This window comes from Tenrec ecaudatus, chromosome 15 (assembly GCF_050624435.1).
Source record: "Tenrec ecaudatus isolate mTenEca1 chromosome 15, mTenEca1.hap1, whole genome shotgun sequence".
NCBI lineage: Eukaryota > Metazoa > Chordata > Mammalia > Afrosoricida > Tenrecidae > Tenrec > Tenrec ecaudatus.
The window spans coordinates 7,944,047-7,962,609 of record NC_134544.1 but is presented as its reverse complement, the minus strand read 5'-3'; the positions used below and the strand labels follow the sequence as shown (position 1 = coordinate 7,962,609).

The 18,563-nt window shown below is 50.2% G+C and overlaps 1 protein-coding gene across 1 annotated transcript in view; it reads right to left on the bottom strand.

The window, feature by feature from the left end:
• Positions 1–12,791, bottom strand: part of RTTN (rotatin) — a 96,860-nt gene extending 84,069 nt beyond the window's left edge. The window contains exons 1-9 of the mRNA XM_075532648.1: positions 12,586–12,791; positions 11,776–11,969; positions 9,756–9,933; positions 8,641–8,730; positions 7,341–7,431; positions 5,665–5,779; positions 4,591–4,741; positions 2,711–2,876; positions 1,863–2,044 (exon numbers count right to left, since the gene is read on the bottom strand). Of these exons, the coding sequence (XP_075388763.1) occupies positions 1,863–2,044; positions 2,711–2,876; positions 4,591–4,741; positions 5,665–5,779; positions 7,341–7,431; positions 8,641–8,730; positions 9,756–9,933; positions 11,776–11,969; positions 12,586–12,616 (1,198 nt within the window). The 5' untranslated portion in view covers positions 12,617–12,791. The remainder of the gene's footprint in view (positions 1–1,862; positions 2,045–2,710; positions 2,877–4,590; positions 4,742–5,664; positions 5,780–7,340; positions 7,432–8,640; positions 8,731–9,755; positions 9,934–11,775; positions 11,970–12,585) is intronic.
• Positions 12,792–18,563: the final 5,772 nt, after the last annotated feature.

Here is an 18,563-nt window from a genome sequence, read left to right as displayed (position 1 = left end):
GCTTTCAAATAATCAGCTCACCGGCTATGTTTTCCCTACTTGTCTTTTTTGACCATGGTCTTACAACTGCCCTGACCCGACCCCACTAGAACTCAATGAGATGGGTCAGGGAACTCACTGGGGACAGACCCAGGGAAGCAGCAATGCGCTAGCTGCCAACACAGTGAGGCTGATTCGGAAAAACATTAAAACTCAGAAGCCCAACACCTTAGTATTCCAAGTGACACTGAGCCATGCAGTTGAGACAATGTATTCTTCTTCCCCAAAGACCAACCACTCCCTGCTGACCCCAGAAGGCATAGAACTACCACTGCTGAGGAAATGCCAGCTCCTGGCGACCCTGGGTTAGGTTTCTGAGACTGTGACTATTTGTAGGAACAGACAGCTTCACCTTGCTCCCTCAGAGCGGCCCATGGGTTTGAACCACCAATCTCGAAGCTAGCAGCCGATGCTTAACCACCAGGAGTGGCCAGGAAAGCAAAGCCTGGTCAGAAGCAACTCAAGGAGTCAATTCCCACCATGACATTTGCTGAGCTTAACTTGGAAAAAATTCCACTTCCAAAGGTGTCCGTTCTGGCTCCCAGCAACCCAACAGGGAAGATGAGAGCTGTCCCACAGGGCTTCCCAGGCTGCCTTGCTTCTTCCTGCAGAACAGCTGGTGGATTTGAACCGCCAGTGTCCTGTTGACTGGCAGCCAGGAATGTCAGGGTTAACCCACAGCTTTAACTGTGTGTCCAGGACTCCTCTCAAGCCTATGTCCAGCTAAACCAAAGTGAAGAAAACATGTGGTTCATAAATGAGGCGCTGTCCGAGTTGCAGGCACAGGCGCCATGTCCCATTTCTAAGCAAAGAAAAGGCAGGAATCCTGCTTCCGTGCAGGGGAGTCCAAGCCCACCGAGATCCTACCCAACCCCCACCCCCGCATCCCAATGGCCGTTCCTGAGGACACGGACAGCCCGCCAGCAGCCTGTGGCTTGGGTTAATTCTCTCAGAACATCAACTGGAGGGCGTTCTTCATGAAAACACTGCTCATGGTATTCAACGAGGACAAATTACGCCATCATTTCTCTCAAAAGGGCAAGAGAACACTTAGAAAATGTTATGTAACGAGACAGAGCTGCACAATTATCTATCTGACTCTCACCAGCAAATTAAGGAAAGGTTAAATGCAAAACCATCAAAGCAAAGGCTGCCCTGCTTATTACTCAAATAAATGCATACACATACACTTCCTGACGCCAGAGATCAGCTCTCCCGCATTCAGCAGGGTTCGCAGAGAGACGAATCTGGAGCCTGACCTCTCAGAGGCAGGCTTAGCTCCAACTCCAGACTGACCGCCTTCAGTGGCTTCCGACGGGAGGCAGCCTCCCTTGCGGCGTGATGGTGATGAGTTGTGCCCCTGACAAGGTCTCACTCAAGAAAGTCTTACCCCAGAAGGTGGTCTGATGAGTTTTCCTGGCTTTGTCATTTAGGGTGGATCTTCTTGTTTGTTTTTTTATAACGTACTGAAAAGGTAAGAATCTGGTTTTTCTTTTTACTCGCTTCCTGGCTGGAGTAATGAAAGAGTGGGGAGAGCTAGTCGCTGTTGGCACCACCGAGGAGAGCGCATGCCCGAGGGTTTGCGTTCTGGTCAGTTCCAGCCAGCTCCCCTCCTCCCATTCACTTGGTTGCACTGAATCCCAATGTCCTGTTCAAAAGGGCCACAGAGAAGCACAAGCAGGCCTGTGCCGAGACACCAGGGCCTCCTGGAGACTTGCAGCCAGGCAATTCGGAAGCACAGATGCACAGGAGGCCCTGACATACATCCAGGGAGCAGAAAGCACAACGATGATGACGACGACAACGATATGGAGGACACTCACCTGTCCTCAGGAGAGGAACAGCCGTCTCCAAGACGGAGACACAGAACTGGGGCAGACTGAGCTGCTGGAGTTGCAGCCCCAGGGTGTCCTCAGCCCCCAACTCGGGGAGGTCCACATGCCCCACGTCCAGGGGAGACGGCACAGACGTCCTGGAGTCCCCGTGAGCCTGACTACTGCTTCCGCTGGAAGACAGACGCATCATGAACCTTGACATGGAAAACACCCTGACTGGCAGGCCGTGTACAGCTGTGGACAACCCGTTAAACACAGCTATATTGCAGCAAGGAACCCTGGTGGTGCTGTGGGTTAGGTGCTGGACTGCTAACTACAAAATCAGAGGTTCAAAACCACCAGCTTCTCCAAGGGAGAAAAATGAGGCTGCCTGTGCCCATAAAGATTTACAACCTCAGAAACAAACCCTGCTTAGCATGGGATTGACTCAGTGGGAATGGGTTTGTTTTAGGGGCACTGCTGCAAGGAGCCCCGGGGGCACACTGGTGAGCACACAGCTGCTAACAAAAGGGCAGGGACGTGAGCCCACTGCTGCTCTGACAAAGACAGACAGGGCTGCCTGCTTCCACAGGGTCACTCAAAGTAGACCAAGCCCATAGTCACCAAGTTGGCTCCAGCTCATAGTAACCCTGTAGGACAAGGCAGAATAGCGCCACAGGGTTTCCACAGCTGTGCATCTCTCTAGAAGAACACACACATGTAAACACACACACAAATATACACATGCAAATAAGCACACATACTCCCACACTGCAAACACACACATGCACGCAAACACACACATGCAAACACACCTAACTGGGCTCCCCCAACTTCCTGAGACACAGCTGGCTCACCTGGAAGACACTGCATCCCAGTCCTGGCCGTCCCCACGGGGACGCTGGCCCGTGCGCCCGACCACAGAGGGTCTAGGGCTGCTGCTCCCTGGGGAGGGGTTCTGGGAATGGTGAGGCCCTCGAGCTTCATGACAGTACGACAAAGAAGAATTCTGGGAAACTGTGTCTAGGGGAAAAAATAAGTAAAACGTAGATAAGGAGTTGATCTCAGGGGCTCAAGTGGGAAGAGAATGCTTTGAAAATGATGATGGCGGCATATGTGCAAATGTGCTGGACACATTGGAGGAATGTATGGATTGTGATTAAGAGATATAAGAGCTCCGGATAAAAGTATTAAAAATAAAAGTAAAATGTAAAATCATCCCGTAGTAAAACAGATCATGTTTAAATAACATGAATAGCGTGCATAGGAGGGTAACATGCAAAGGGGTTGCGTCATTTGCAAAGAACTTATTTCCATCGAATTCAGTAACAATTCTGTAGTAGTGATGTCCAGCCCCGCCGGTCAGGGCTGGACATGCTGGCAGCTATGGCACCAGGACTTCAAAGACCCATGGGGTCACCCATAGTGGCTGGGTTTCAGTGGAGAGGGCAGACGATGACAGTCTGGGAAGAAAGGCCAGTAACCTACTTCCAAAACCCAGTTAACAAAGACCTTCTGGATCACAAGAAAAGAGCGTGCGGTGCAGTGCAGAAGGCATGCCCTGAGGCTGAAAGATCCTCAGACCGTCCTACCAATGACTGTGAAGACGAGACAGGACCAGGTCAGGTCTCATTTTGCCCTGTATGTGGTTGCCATGAATTGGAGCTGATTCAACAACTACAACACTATGTCTGTGTCCTTCTTTAGCAACATGAATAACAGTCAAACAGTAGAAGTACTTCTACTGGAGGGTGGGAATGAAAACGCCTTTACACTGAGTGCATCAACCCCGCCTTTAGCTTTATAACTAACAGAGCTAGAGGGCCTACTAGCCAAGCTCATTCAGTATCAGCCTGAGCAAGACTGCCCAAGTAGAGGAAGGCTACACCACGCATACCTGCCCTTACACTCTGCCAGTACTGCCCCACATCTTCAGGGGACACAACCCCATCAGAATCTCCCAGTCCCTCACTGCTTCCCTGATCCGCCTTGACGACCGTCTTCCCCAGCAAACTGCCCTCCAACCCTGGGCCCTACACCCGGCTCCAGGCTCCCCTTGCTCATCCTCCAACCCCGCCGCTGCACTCTGCTCACAGCTCTACAGGTGAGTGTCTCTCTCTCTCTCTCTCTCTCTCTCTCTCTCTCTCTCTCTCTCTCTCTCTCTCTCTCTCTCTCTCTCTCCTGGGAGGGCACTCTAGGATCACTCAATCTAATGAGTCCCCTGACCTGTGCTTGCGTCCAGCACTCTTACTCCCAGGAAGGAACTCCTTTAGCTGCCCGGGCTACCTATCCTCACTCTTCTGAAGCAGAGGCCCAGGGGCAGGACCTTGTCACCTGTGTTCCAGGCTGCATGTCTCGTAGCTAGGACATGGGATGGTAGCTCAAGGGTGATGAATAAATACTGACACATAGAACGAGTGCATCTCCAGCGACACTATCTTCCCAGCATGAGACCCTCCCTCGAGAGGACTGCTGAAGTCAGGACACAGGACCGTCGGGGAAGGCTGAACCCCACAAACAACAGTGACTAAACAGCCACCGGCAGAAGCACTCAGAGGAAACCTCCCTGGGTTCTGGAACAGAGCCAGAGTGACATGGAAGTGCTCCCTCTGCAGGGCCTGACTACCAAGACGACGGTGTGGCCTCCTTCAGAGCAGGGCTCTCCCCACGGTGAAACGTACCCACAGGCAGCCAGCAGGCCAGTCAGTGGGGGACTGGTGAGCAAGTCCCTTAATACCTGCTTTGCTGGAGAGGAAGCCAGGGTCCCGGTGAAAAGTGAGCCTGGTCTTCAGGTTGGAGCAAAGCTGCTGCAGGCAGGACAGGGCCTGCAGGGCCAAGCGGTGTTGGCCGTGTCCTCCGGAGGCCAGCCTCAGCAAGGCTAGGAGGCCCTGCAGTAGGGAGAAAGGGTTAAGCAGCTCAGAAGGAGATGGCTGAGAGGACTTCAGAGACTACAAACATTATAGGTGACATGGAATAATCCTCAGGCTTTCCTATCTCCTCCGTCCTCTGTCCATCAGGGCCCGGGGCCCCGTTCTGAGCACGCCAGGCTCTGCCACGTTTAGGACATGACAGGACACCGATCTTCCAGTCCCTGTCATTACACACATCAGTCACTGTGTCACCACTGGCTCAGGACCCACCACAACCGCCCCCTGCTGGCATGCTCCCATTGGACAGTTAAACCAACACTGTCACCATGAACTCACATCCCTTTCAGCCCCATGACTGTGATGGGGCAGAGGCAGGACCCACAGCAGTGGCTCTCCTGTCCCCACCCAGCCCCTCTTCCTCTCCACCCATCAGTCGAACACCCAAGACAGAAGGGTAAGCTCTATGTATCCCAGTGTCTCCCCAGATGAAGGTACTGCCTCCAGCAAGGTGCTGGAACAGACCGGGATGGGGAAGGGGGGAGTGCAGCCAACTAAATGTGAGACTGTGTGATCTACAGGGTGTGTCTCTGTCTCCCCAGCATCTGGGTAACTGACATGCACGCATGGGATACTCCAAAGGCAGCACTCCTGTCACCCAAGTCCCTAACTCCATCCCACTTCAGACCCCCCCAATCCCCAGGCCACCACCACCATGGTCAATCCACAGCAGCTAAACTGAACTGCATGTTTCAATTAAACCAGGAAAACTACCCCTACTGACACAGGTTAGCAAGTCAGTTCTTTAGATAACCAAAGACTTGATCTTTAAAATGCCTTAGAGCAGGTTTCCTTCCCAAGCACTCCTTCCTGAAAGATCAGTCTTACCGCCACAAGAAAGCCCTCTGCTGCCTGCAAGCCTCCCACCACCACAAGGGGCTCACCCGGACCACCTGTGGCCTCTGCAGAAAGGTTTCGGCGGGGAAGTCTTGCATAATGACGTCCTGCAGGAGTTCGCAGGTGTTCCAAATCACAGTGTGGTTGTTACTTCGCAGTGAGCTACAAGACAGAGGATGGAGTACAGGACAGGGGCTTCCCCACCGCCAAGCTAAGTCACCCGCCCCCTCAGCTGAGGCACTGCTTCCCCTGGACACCTCTCTGACCGGTCCCCAGTCAGCATGCAACACCAGGGCTGAACAAACCCAGAGAGACGACGCATGTGGGTCCTGAGAGCAACATTCGCACTGTGGCAAGGAAGTAACAGATGGAAAAGAAGGAGAGTGGGGGTCCCAACTGTGGGAGTGGTGGAGGCTGCGGTAGCACTGCTTGTCTTTTTAGTTACACACGAGGGTGACTCACCAAGTATTGATATACAATCACCCAGCTCAAAAAACCCACCAACAGCAAGCTGATTCCAACCCAAAGCAACCATACAGGACAGGGGAGAACTGTCCCTGTGGGTTTCCTTGACTGTAACTCTTGGGGTTTTTAAATATATCATTTTATCATTTACAGCCCTTATAACATTCCATACATCAATTGTATCAAGCACATTTGTACATATGTGCCATCATCATTTCCAAAAAATTTTCTTTCTGCTCCAGCCCTTGGTATAGACTATAACTCTTTACAGGACTAGTGTAAACTTCAACTCTTGTGACGAGTTACAGTCTGTGAAACTCACAAGGGCAGTTCTACCCTGTCCTCTGAGGTCACTGCTATACATCCGCATAGACTGAATGACAGTGAGTTTCTGTTTTTAGAGCAGTGGTTCTCAACCTGTGGGTTGCAGACCCCTTTGGGGGGTCAAACGACCGTTTCATGGGGGTCACTGGATTCATAACAGTGGCAAAATTACAGTTACCAGGTAGCAACGAAACTAATTTTATGGTTGGAGGGTCACCACAACATGAGGAACTGGATTAAAGGGTCGAGAACCACTGAGGACGGTTGATAACCACTGTTTTAGTGGATGGCACAGTCCCTTGACTGGATGGACATAGGGTCTTACAGGGGTGCCAGGGTGGTTTCTATCCCCATCATCCCGATCCTGAAGTGGCTGTAGTTTCGAACTGCTGGTCCTGAGGTTAGCAGTCAAATGCATAAACACTACAACCCCTGTGTCTGACCCTCACCCTAGCAAGGTGGGCCTCATCCTCCAGATTCTCACCAAAAGGCAGCAGATAACACATTTGTTGAGTTATTCACTGTCATTGAAAGTTTTAACCCAAAGTGAACTTGTTAGACCAGTGGCTTCTAACCTTGTCAATAGCAACCTTCCTAACACAACGCATGTACCAGCTGGTGAGAAACTGCACTATCCTGAGTTTTTCCATTCTGATCAATCCCAGACATACAGGGTGGCCAATGTGAGCATCGGCCCACTCAGGGGCAACTCAGTGGTCAACAACGAGGTCAACAGACTCGAATCACAAAAAAGAAACAGATCATTAAGACATTTCTTGTCTGCTTTGGGAAATTCTGAACGCATCCGTCCGTCCCCACGGCTACCTTTCCCAGCCACATCTTGCCTCCTGCCTTCCTTCCTGGTGGAAGTGTGTATTATCAACCTGTCCTGTCGGACAGGACAAGAACACCTGAGGGGCTCCAAGCACCATACCTTTCGTTGGAAGACAGGACGTGTCTGTCAGTGGTGGTCAGGGGCAGCCACGGACACGCGGCGAACTTCACACATCGCACGGTCTGGCTCTCTGTCAGAGGAAGGATGGGGCAGAGACACAGGGTCAAGAGGGAGCCTTCCCCCTGGAAAGCCATTCCCTCTTCCAGGATCCCAAACACACCAACCATCAGCTGTCCGTGCTCTCTCTGGGGTAGGGAAGAGATCTCTCAAAGACAAGAGATCTCGCTTGCCAGTGTAGACAGACCTCATGTATTATCTATCACACCACTCTAGAGGCCAAGCTACCAGCACACGCCCATGCTGAATCTAGGCTCAGGGTTTCCTTGGTCTGGGCTGAATCTGAACCCACAAGGAAGTGTCATTTGGAGAAGGGCCTGTCCACCCTTCAGGCTGGTGGGAGACCTTCAGCAGGTGGGAAAGCAGCCCAGGCTTGTAATTAACTAGCCCCGCCTCCAGACCCTGCCCAAAGGGTGTCACATTTCTCCTCTCACTTCAGGCCTCAGTGAGGTAGGCGGAAGTGAAACCCAGAACAGAAGGGTCAGGATCAGATATCAGCCTGCAAGCAAGACACAAAGAAACCAGAGAGGCCAACAGTTTTCAACAGCAGTTCTGGCTGCTTGTTTTCATTGTGGCTTTTTCAGCTTCCATTTAAAATGTTATTGTTCTACAAAACCAACAGCCAGCATCTCACTTAATGGAGAGAAATGGAAACTATATTAACTAGCAGATGATATAATCTATATAGAGAAAACCTCAGACTCCATTTAAAATATGCTGGAACTGGGGGGAGGTGGGGAAAGGGGTACTGATAGTATTGATGATTGTATAGCCCCCACCAATGGGATTAAACAACCAAATTGTAAGTAAACGGATATATTGGAATGTGTAAGATATAGCAATAAAAATAGTATGAAAGTAAATTTTTTTAAAATTTGCTGGGGCTAATTGAACAATTAATCAGCATGGCAGGCTATAGATCAACATTCAGAAATCAGTTGCACTATTGTGTTTTAGAGATGAAAGTGAAAAAGATGTTAAAAGAACAATACCATTTAGGATAATTTATACAAAAGATAAAATATTCAGGAATAAAACCTACCAGGGAAAATGTAATTGCTATAAAATATATAGATAGCCCAAGATTTGCCATTTTAACCTCTTTAATGCCCAGGAGGCACTCATTTGGGCCACAAGTGCCCCTTTCACTACTGGAAGGAGCCCTGGGGAGTCCCACCTGCACCTTGGCTCCCCTGCACCCATGCAGCCCGAGCCCACGCACCCACTGCTTGGGGAGGCTCTTCCAGTCGTTGGAGACAGCTCTTGTCTTGAGGGAAATATCCTGTCAAGACATCAGGTTTGTGGGGAAAATCTGAAAAGAAAGCACATGTCACTGGGTTTGGCCAACCTGCTACATGTCAGCCCTGTTCCAAGCTCGCCACCCTCATTTGTTGCCTGGGCACAGGCCTTGCTCTCTATTTTGACTGCTGGACACTGCGACTTCCTGTTTTGTTTCTTCCTGACCAACCACTCATGCTCTGAAATCATGTGTTCCTGGACCTGTGTAAAGACTGCCTCATCCCCACGTGTTTCTGAGTCTTAGGATCTGGGGACTGTATGGGGAGCAGGGTCACTTCGGGGCTGGAGGACACCTGGGGGTGACAGCACAAGGCCAAGCGGAAATGCATGTTCCCTGGGTGCCAGCCTGCCCAGCCCAGCACCATGCACCACCACTGTGGCAAGTGTTTAGGAACCTCGGGGGAGTGAAGTAAGAACACTTCTGCAAGTTAGTTTCATGGAGAAAAGGCATTTACAGACTGTTTCTCCTCTAGGAGCTATTAACAGTGATACAGAATGAAAGCACATTAAAAAGAACAGCATCCCAGTCAAAGAGCAGCTCAGGAGCTCACTGAATGCTCCCACCATCCCACACAAGACACACCGTCATGGCCCCATATGGGGAGGAGGAAACTGAGGCCAGAGGGCTCAGGCCCTGCAGCCAAGGCCAGTGGCAGAGTAGGACTGGGCCAGAGTCTCTGACCCAGCTTTCCCACCCTTCACTTCAGTGTTGGGTTGAGGTAGGAACGAAGCATCTCTGCCAAGGGACAGCCACATAGCCCACAGGCACGAGCGCTCAGAGGGGAAGTGTGTGGTCTCAGGAAGGGTTGCTAGCATCCGGGAGGCACTCAGCCACATAGACGTATACGTGAAGCTCAAAGTCTACCAGAAATCAAATCGAGTTAATGGAATTTTACCAGAGGATTTGTGATGGGCCCTTATGGGTCCCAATATAAATGTACCCCACTGAGCAAGGTCTGAGAGGCAAAAAACACAAGGTTAGGCTCACGGTGGCCACCATAGGAAGCTGAAGTGAGAGCAAGGCATCCCTTCATTTACCTGTCGGGTTGGGCTGGTTTGGCATGGACTGCAGGGTGGGGACTTCAGAAGGAAGGACAAACAGCCCGTCCAGGATGCCATCGATGGCAGCCTGCAGGTCGGGTTCCACGTTAGAGCGGAGCTTGGACAAGAACTCCACAGCTCCAAGGTCCACCAGGTGTTGGACAGCTGGAGGGTGCTGAAAACAAGAGCTGAGTCAGGAAACGACCCCCACATCCAGCTCCCAGAAGCATTGGGGGGGGGGTATTGGATAAGCACTGGGCTACTGAGGGCATGGTCAGTGATTCACACCCACCAGCCGCTCCCTGGGAGAAAGGTGACTGCTAGACTGACAGCTTCGGAAACCCTGTCTGTCACTATGAGTGGAGTCAACTCTATGATGTGGGTTTGGGTTTGCATCAGACTCCCTAAACTCTGCTCGGGGGTGATTGGTGTGTGCAGTCCTGTCAATTCAGACTCAGCAGAGTGAGACTACTTCTCCACCACACCGAGACCAAGTGCAAGTCAATTCCAACCTATAGCCACCCTGTAGGACAGGGTAGAACTGCCGCCATGGGTCTCCAAGACTAGAATGCTTTAAGAAAACCTCCTCTTTCTCCCACAGAGTAACTAGTGGTTTCAAACAGGGTTCCCTAGAAGTAGCCTTCACAGAACTGATGGCCAGGGCTTTTCTCCCTTGGAGGGGCTGCTGGGTTCAAACCACAGACTTTTGGGTGAGCAGCTGAGCTCTTAACCTTTGTGCTACAAGGCCCCCAAACTCGTAGCACAGTGAGCTAATGTTGGCAGACCAGCTGGCTTCTTTAAGACATAAAGAAATTGCACCTGAGCAAAGACGGTCCAGGAATACAGGAGCTTGTGGGCTTCTGAGGCTGCATATCTTTGTGGGAACAGAAGTCTCATCTTTCTCCCATGCAGCATTTAACGGTTCAAAGAGCTGACTGGGTGATTAGCAGCTTCATATGCTGTACATTTACTAAAGTACGTATTAGCTATCCCAGCAGTGGAAACCTCACAAAGTCAGCAAGCTTCTAGCCTGGCCCTGTCCCCAACTGGCTCACGCCAATTGTAATGTTCTTGCCTCTAGATTTCGAGGCGCCCAGTCACCTGTCAGCACTCTCAGCAGAGAAGCTTGCTATTTTGTTTCTAATGTCACTGCCTAATGAGAAATTGGGACAAATAGATATGACTGATCTACTCTAATAGCTCTGCCACCAACTTCATTCAAAACTGCACAATGAACTGTTTTGCTACATGCTTCCAAAAGCAGTCCTTCTACTTGCTTGCTCAGCACAAGACATGTCTGACATTAGTCAAAAGGATACCAAAAAGATACGAAAGCAACCATTGGAATCCCTTAGAATTACAAAGGAACCATGTGGCACACTGGTTCAGCACTGGGCTGTTAACCACAAGGTCAGCAGTTCGAAATCACCAACTGATCCATGGGAGAAATTCAGGACTTCTTATCACTGTCTTAAAACCCACAGGAACGGTTCTACCCTGTCTTATAAGGCTGCCATGAGTCAGAATCAACTCAATGACAGTAAGTTTGTGAATTTGTTTTAGGGTTATAATTGTACAGTCATTTCATTTTGAAAGCCCCTGTGGGTTTCTGAAACTGCAGCTCTTCAGAGGTGTAGACAGAGCCTCACCTTTCTCGCAAAGTATAACTCACTATGCCGCCAGGGCTCCTTCTAAGTAAAACAGAACAAGGCATGAGGAAAGCAACCTAACAAACGCGAACTGTGATTTACTAATCCCAGTCACCAAGTAACATCAACGTGATCGCTTTCATACCAACACGTGTAAATCTTAACATAGAAGTAAAAACAGGATGACAAATTGTCACCTTCTTTGATGAGACTCCCCAAAATCAGCACGTCAAACATCAGAATGAATTGAGGCAAGACCTCCGGCCACCAGCACTCAGCGTGACAGACAGAGGAGGACCCAGTTAAGTTACAATTCAACCTATCTGGTTGCTTTCGGAATCCAGGAGCTGCCTAACGTGCGCATTTACCTTCACTAACTTGCAGAGCAGGGCGAGGACCTCTTCCTGCAGGGGCTCGGCGGCGGCGGGGAAGGTGAACCACTGCAGCAGGTGCAGGAAGAGCAGGCGCTCCTGGACCAGGTCGGCCGGCAGAACCAGCCCGTGCTCCACCTTGCACACAATGCTCCGGAGCGCGCGCTCGCGGATCTCGGCCAGAGGGTGACCTGTGGCGGGGTGGGCGGCAGTCACTCCCCAGACCCCGGGCCCACGCTGGCCGGTGCTGTCTGCTCTGGGGCGGCCGGGCAGCGGGGCGCCGTCTCTCGCCCAGAGACACTGAGGAAGCACACAGAAGCCCGCGGGACGCCGTGACCCGGGGCCTGGGATCCGCCGGCAGGAGGATCTTTCAGGGGAGATCTTTAGGGCCAAAGATCTGAAGGGTCCGAAGAATCTGGAGGCACCAGGGGATTTAGGGAGACCATGGAGACCTGGGGGGGGGGGGGGAGTCCGGGAGGACCGGAAGAATCTGGAGGGACACAGGAGTATCTGGAAAACCGAGGGGGTTCTGAAGGGGACTATGAAAGGGGAGGAGTTCTGGAGGGATCTCAGGGGACCTGGGAGGATGGGAGGAATCTGGGGGACAAGGAATCGGGGGTGGGGTGGGTAAAGGAAGGTTCTGGAGGCCTAGGGGGCAGTGGACAATCAGGGGGTCGGGGCTGCCCCGGAGGAGCCAGGCCAAGTAAGGGGACGCCCAGCTAGAGACATCTGACCCGGCCATTGCCAGGAGGCGGCTTTGTCGGTGGACACCTCAGCGAGGGGCAGAGCGGGGTCTCGGTACATTACCGAGTTTCCTGATGAGTCCTGTCAGGACCATGTCGCCCAGCTCCGCCGCCGCCGGAGAATTAAACCGCCGCGCCTCGGCGTCCGTCAGCACTCAACGTCCTACCGGAAACCCAGCCGGTCGGACAGTGAGTTCCGCTAAGTCGGAGGGAACCCTAACACCAGGGAAGTGCATCCCGTGCGCTGATCTGGAGCCGCCTTTTCCAGTGGGACTTACAGTCGCTGTATTGATTGCTTCGCAATTCCTAGACACGGAATGAGGCAGCCCAACCAACGCGCTTCGGCCGCTGTGCACCACGGGGGTTGTAGTCCTTGCCGCTCCGTGCTCTTCCCCCGAGTTCCGGTCCGCTCCCGTGACTGCCTGTGGAAGGTTCCGCCTACCCAGCGCGGGCTCCGACGCGGGCTCCCAGGTAGCGGGCCACGCCCACGTTCACGCCCCGCCCCCTGTCCGAGGCCACGCCCACACACCCGTCCAGCCCTGTGAGCTGCTCTGAGAAGAACTGGAGCCTGTGGATGAACAGTTAGGCTTGTTTGTCTTCTTTTCCTTTGTGAGGACTTTTTTCCCATCGTTGCTAGATGACGCTCCTTTGGATATGAGAACAAGTACAAACAGAATCACACACACACACACACAACTCACTACCATCAAAGTCATTCTAACTCATGGCAACCATATAGACCTTGTAGAACTGCCCTTGGGGCTTTCTCTACCTTGTAACTCTTTAGGGGAACACTAAGTTTCATCTTTGTCCTGTGGAGCAGCTCATGGCTTCGAACTGCTGGCCTTGAGTAGCAGTCCCACTCATAATAAACTCTGACGCTATCAGGAATCCTTTAGGAACACACAAACGGGCAGGAAATGGGGTAAGTAAAGAAAGGTAAATAATGGAACAAAAGAAGGAAAATGAGGGGGGCTATTAGCATTTCAACCACGGGGTAATATTTAAATGTCGTGAGTAGTATTTACATGTGGGGGTGAGTTAGTAGTGATCACTACAGTGTGAATGCCATGCGTTCACCTTTGCACTTGGTACAGCCAGGGACCTTCCTCAAAGGGACCTTTATAGGACAGAGTAGGATGCCTCTTTAGGTTTCCCAGACTTTTAAAAATCTTGATAGGAGCAGTCACCTTTCTCCCTCCAAGCCCCAGGTGGACTCTGAAAGGGCAGTTAGCATCTCAGTGTGGAGCCCACTGTGCCAGTAGGGTGCCTTGCCTCATCCACATGAAATCAGAGGCTCTAGATCAGTGGTTCTCAACCTTCCTAATGTCCTGACCCTTTAATAGAGTTCATGTTGTGGTGACCCCAGCCATAAAATCATTTTTGTTGCTACTTCATAACTGTAATTTTGCTACTGTTATGAATCGGGCAACCCCTGTGAAATGGTCGTTCAACTCCCAAAGGGGTCACGGCCCACAGGTTGAGAACCACTGCTCTAGATGGTGCCCAGCACTAACACTGCTCCCCATTCTGATCTGGTTACAATGGATGGGTCCTGAGGGAAGGAAGAGAAAGGTGAAACAGAACTTAAATTCTTTAAAAGCTCAAATTGACCAGACCAGCTGAGACTAGAAGACCCCCCTGAGATACTTACTATTTAACCTTAAAGTGAAGTTATTCCTTGAAGTCACCTTTAACCAAATAGACTGGCTCACAAAATAATCTCATATGTGAATCATGAATAACCTTAAAAAGTGATGTAAAAACCCACTGTTGGTGTAAATAGTTTCCAGTTTAATCTGTGTGGGCTTCATAGTCACCCTTCTATAAATTCCTTTTCTCAAAAGTGTTTTAAATTCTATACTATTGGCTAATTAGTGACACTATCAATAGAATTATCTTATGCCCCAGAGAGATGGTTGATAATGTTCTCAAAGATGATGTCTCTACGGTGAACAACAGCCATACATAAGTCATACATATATGAATGGATTTGAAGATGGCACTTAATTCTAGCCCTGCTCTAAGAATGTTTAGTTTGTATACGTGGCCCTGCTTGATGCTCGACTTTATGAAGAAGTAACTGAAGCTATAGTTGCTAGAGCAAAGTGTGCTGAAGAAACTAGATGGTACCCTGCTATCAGAAAGACTAGTACCTGTGGTCTTAAAAGCTTGTCTTCAATCAAGCAGCCCCTAAGTAAGGCATCAACTAAATCCATACGGAAGAAGCACACCAGCCTGTGTGATCCAAGGTCTGTAAATAATAAAATCCAAAGGAGGGAATGGCAGCAGAGCTTAAATTGTGAACACCTGGATTGCAGAAGGCTATGGATGACAGTAAAAACCCAAGATTCACTTGCAGGGTTCACACGTGGAGTAAGCCTCTGGTGAATCCCCTCTGACCATAGTTGGGGAATGTGAGCAGCTTTGTTATCAGACAGAGCGATTATGGCAGATGTAGTTAGGTTAAGTGTAATATAATTTGATTTCCCTTTTAACCCATTTTAAAGTTTCCATTTTAGAGCGAGGGAGAGAGAGAGGGAGAGAACTGGAGAGGGAACTAAATGTGACTTGAGCCTCTGGTGAATTCCCTCTGCCCAAAGATCAGGCATGTGACTAGCCTGGAGTTTGCACCTCCCTGGGGAAAGGAGGTACACTGTGGGAAAGTCAATTGAAGAAGAAGCTCCAGGAAGCTGCATGGTGGTAGGAGGTGCATCATTAGCAAGGTGAAAACCCGACCCTTCATCCCACAGGGACTCGGGATTCACTGGGGGCCTTTGGTGTCTCACATTGAAATACCTCTCAATAAACTCACTCACTCATGCGCCCTGACAACTCTGGCCTGAATGCTGTCCCTCATCGGAATACTTCCTTCCTCTAAAAAAGGATAGAGAGGCTTGAAACCTGGACTTATCTCCTGGTAACAAGTTTCAAAATATTATTTTTTTAAATGATAAGAACAACACCAGTCACATGTTGAAATGATTGGCATTGAGAGAGCATCTACTGATCTTTGCAAAATCCCTGGGAAAATAGTAACGGAGCAGGTAATGCATGCAAGTATCCCCACCCTGAAGTAGCTTGCCCAACATGCCAACCAGGAAGGGCAGATTGAAGATACACCTCTGTGTCTTGCTTCTTTGTCTCATTCTCTTTGGGGGTGCTGTTAAGTAGACAGAGGCTGGTAAAGGGAGAAAAGGAGGTGATGGCAGGAGTCTAGCAGAAATTGTAACATGGAAAGGTGGATACATATCCCCTCCCCACACTCACCCCGACCTCTCCAACCCTAAGTAGGTGAAGGGCAGATAAGACATATGAGGTAGTACCCCCACAAAAGAAAACCGAAATTGTGCTGGGCAGAGCGGAGTTTTCCTAATATACATTTTTCCCCTCACTGGGTGGGCACGAAGCACTTGCACCCAGTGGCATTGCCTGGAGAGTATTCTCTCTGGTCACAGTGTATTTTTTTTGGTAAAAGTAGTTTCACAGCTTTTTTGTACTGGCCAACTTAGGGTTTTATAGAACATCGTGCAGCTGTGAACTTTTTTTTTTCCTGCTCTGGAAAAATGCCGCAGAAACTGTTATGATGTCAAACACAGCTTACAAGGACAGGACTATGGGAAAAACTCAAGTATATGAGTCGTTCTCGCATTTCAAAAGAGCTGAAATGTTGATTGATGACAAACCTCATTCTGGACATCCATCAGCTTCCCAAACTGATGAAAACATTGACTTGTAGTGTATTTGGAGTTCATTCCACCAGGTCAGATGGTTAGTCACACTATCTGTATAGAGGTTCTGAAAAGATTGTGTACAGTGTGTGATAAAAGCCTGATTTGTGGCAGATGGGTGACTGGTTTTGCCACCACGACAATTCACCTGCTCACACAGCCATCTCAGTGTGGCAGTTTTTGGCAGAAAACAGCATGACTCTCTTGCCCCATGCACCTGACTCACCTGACTTCACTCTTTGCTACTTCTGTTTGTTTCCCGTAATGCAGGGGACACGAAAGGACAGTGACTTGATGATGTAGAAGAGGTGAAGAAAAAAACAAGGGGACCATCCAAACAGATGGATTTGGAAAATGTTTCTAAGAATTGAATCTCAGATTTGACAAATATCTTAAGTGTAATGGAAAGTACTTTGAAGGTGATAAGGTGGTTTTATTTTTAAAAATTAAATACATAGCTTAAAAAAATTCTGGTTTGAGGGAATACCTCCTCGTATTTCCTTATCAATAGAAGAGACCAGAGATAGTGAAAAGACTGGTTGGAGAGAGACACCATATTCCCACTGCCCCCACAAAGAACCCATGGATTTGGGCTTGGAGACAAGGGCCCAGCATGAACATGCCTGGCATGCTGGGAGACACACACCAGGAAAGAGAAGATGCACAACAGAGGCCAAACAGCTTCTTGGAGGAAGTACAGCCAGAGCTCTCCTTAGAGTAGTGGTCCTCAACCTTCCTAACACCGCGACCTTTAATACAGTCCCTCAGGTGGTGAGCCCCAACCATAAAATTATTTTTGTTGCTACCTCATCACTGTCAATTTGCTACTGTTATGAATTGGGTGACCCCTGTGAAAGAGTCATTCGACCCCCAAAGAGGTCGCAAACCACAGGTTGAGAATCTCTGCCTTAGAGGCAAGGACGGGTAAACTGAGTCATGTACTTTGGACATGTTGTCAGGAGAGGCCAGTCCCTGGAGAAGGTCATCCTGCTCAGTAAAGTGGAGGGGCAGCACAAAAGAGGAAGGCCCTTGACCAGATGGATTGACACGGTGGCTGCATCGATGGTCTCATACCTAAGACCGAGGATGAGGACTGCGCAGGACCGACCGGGCAGCGACCCGTTCTGTTGGGCATCAGGGTCATTCTGAGTCAGAACCCACTGGGCAGCCCCTCACAGCAGCAGCCTCACTGTGGAGCTGGTTCTGACCCACAGCAACCCTCCATGACAGAGTAGAACCGCCCCACAGGTGCACAAGGCTGTACAACTTTCCACAAGCTTAGGGAGAGCTCTTTCTCCCAAAGAGCGGCTGGCTGATGGATTTGAACCCAGGGCCTTCTGTTTCCCAAGTGGAGTACTCTAACCACCATGCCTCCAGGGCCTGGCAAAATGTTCCTAAAGAAAAAGATCCTTTCAATTGTCTCTTTCTTTTCTCCCTTTATGTTCCAAAGCAGGGAATCACTGGCCCCAGGGGAGGGGCTTTGACAGCCTGTGTTTGCATTAGTGGGGATTCTAGTGTCCTTATGAAGACACCATGTGGAAAAGGGACCTGCCTCTTGGTGGATGTGGCCATGTCATTCATTGTCCCCAGGGAACACATACATCCTCTGCCTGTTGGGAGAGTCTCTGGCCTGCCTGGCTTAAGAATAAACCCCAAATATTTCTAATCCTGGTCTCTAAGAAGAAAAATGGCTGGGGTCTCCACTTTAGGAATTTCCCCGAGTATGCACCCTTACACCAGTCTCTGACTTGACATGGTAATTTATTTCTCAGAGATTCATCAAAGGACATTGTATCCTCCCCTCACCAACTTTATCTTGTTTTGTTTGTCGATTTTCAACCCTGCTGCCATTGGATCTAAGGCTCCCCAGGTCAGGTGCTGGGCTGCTAACAGCCAGGTCAGCAGTTTGAAACCACCAGCTGCTCCGAGGGAGAGAGATGAGGCTTTCTGCTCCCATTCAAGTTGTCCAGCCTTGGGAACCCACAGGGGCAGCTCCACGCTGCCCTGACGGGTGGCTATGGGTCAGAATCGACTCAGTGGCAGTAGGTTTGGTTGTTAAGTTCTGTCATCAAGTCTAGTCTGACCCACAGTGACCCTATAGGACAAAGGGGAACAGCTGTGCAGGGTCGCTGTAAGGCGGGATCCAGGCAGTGGGTTTGGTTTGGGCAGTGCTGTCCTGTCCTGGGGGTTGGCAAGGGCTCAGTTGCAGAGCTTGGTTTGTTTTGGGGGGCGGTGGGGACATACATTCCAGCAAGGGAAACAACCCCTTGGGATGACATCCAGCCCTGGGAGGAGGGTGATCAAAGCCAGG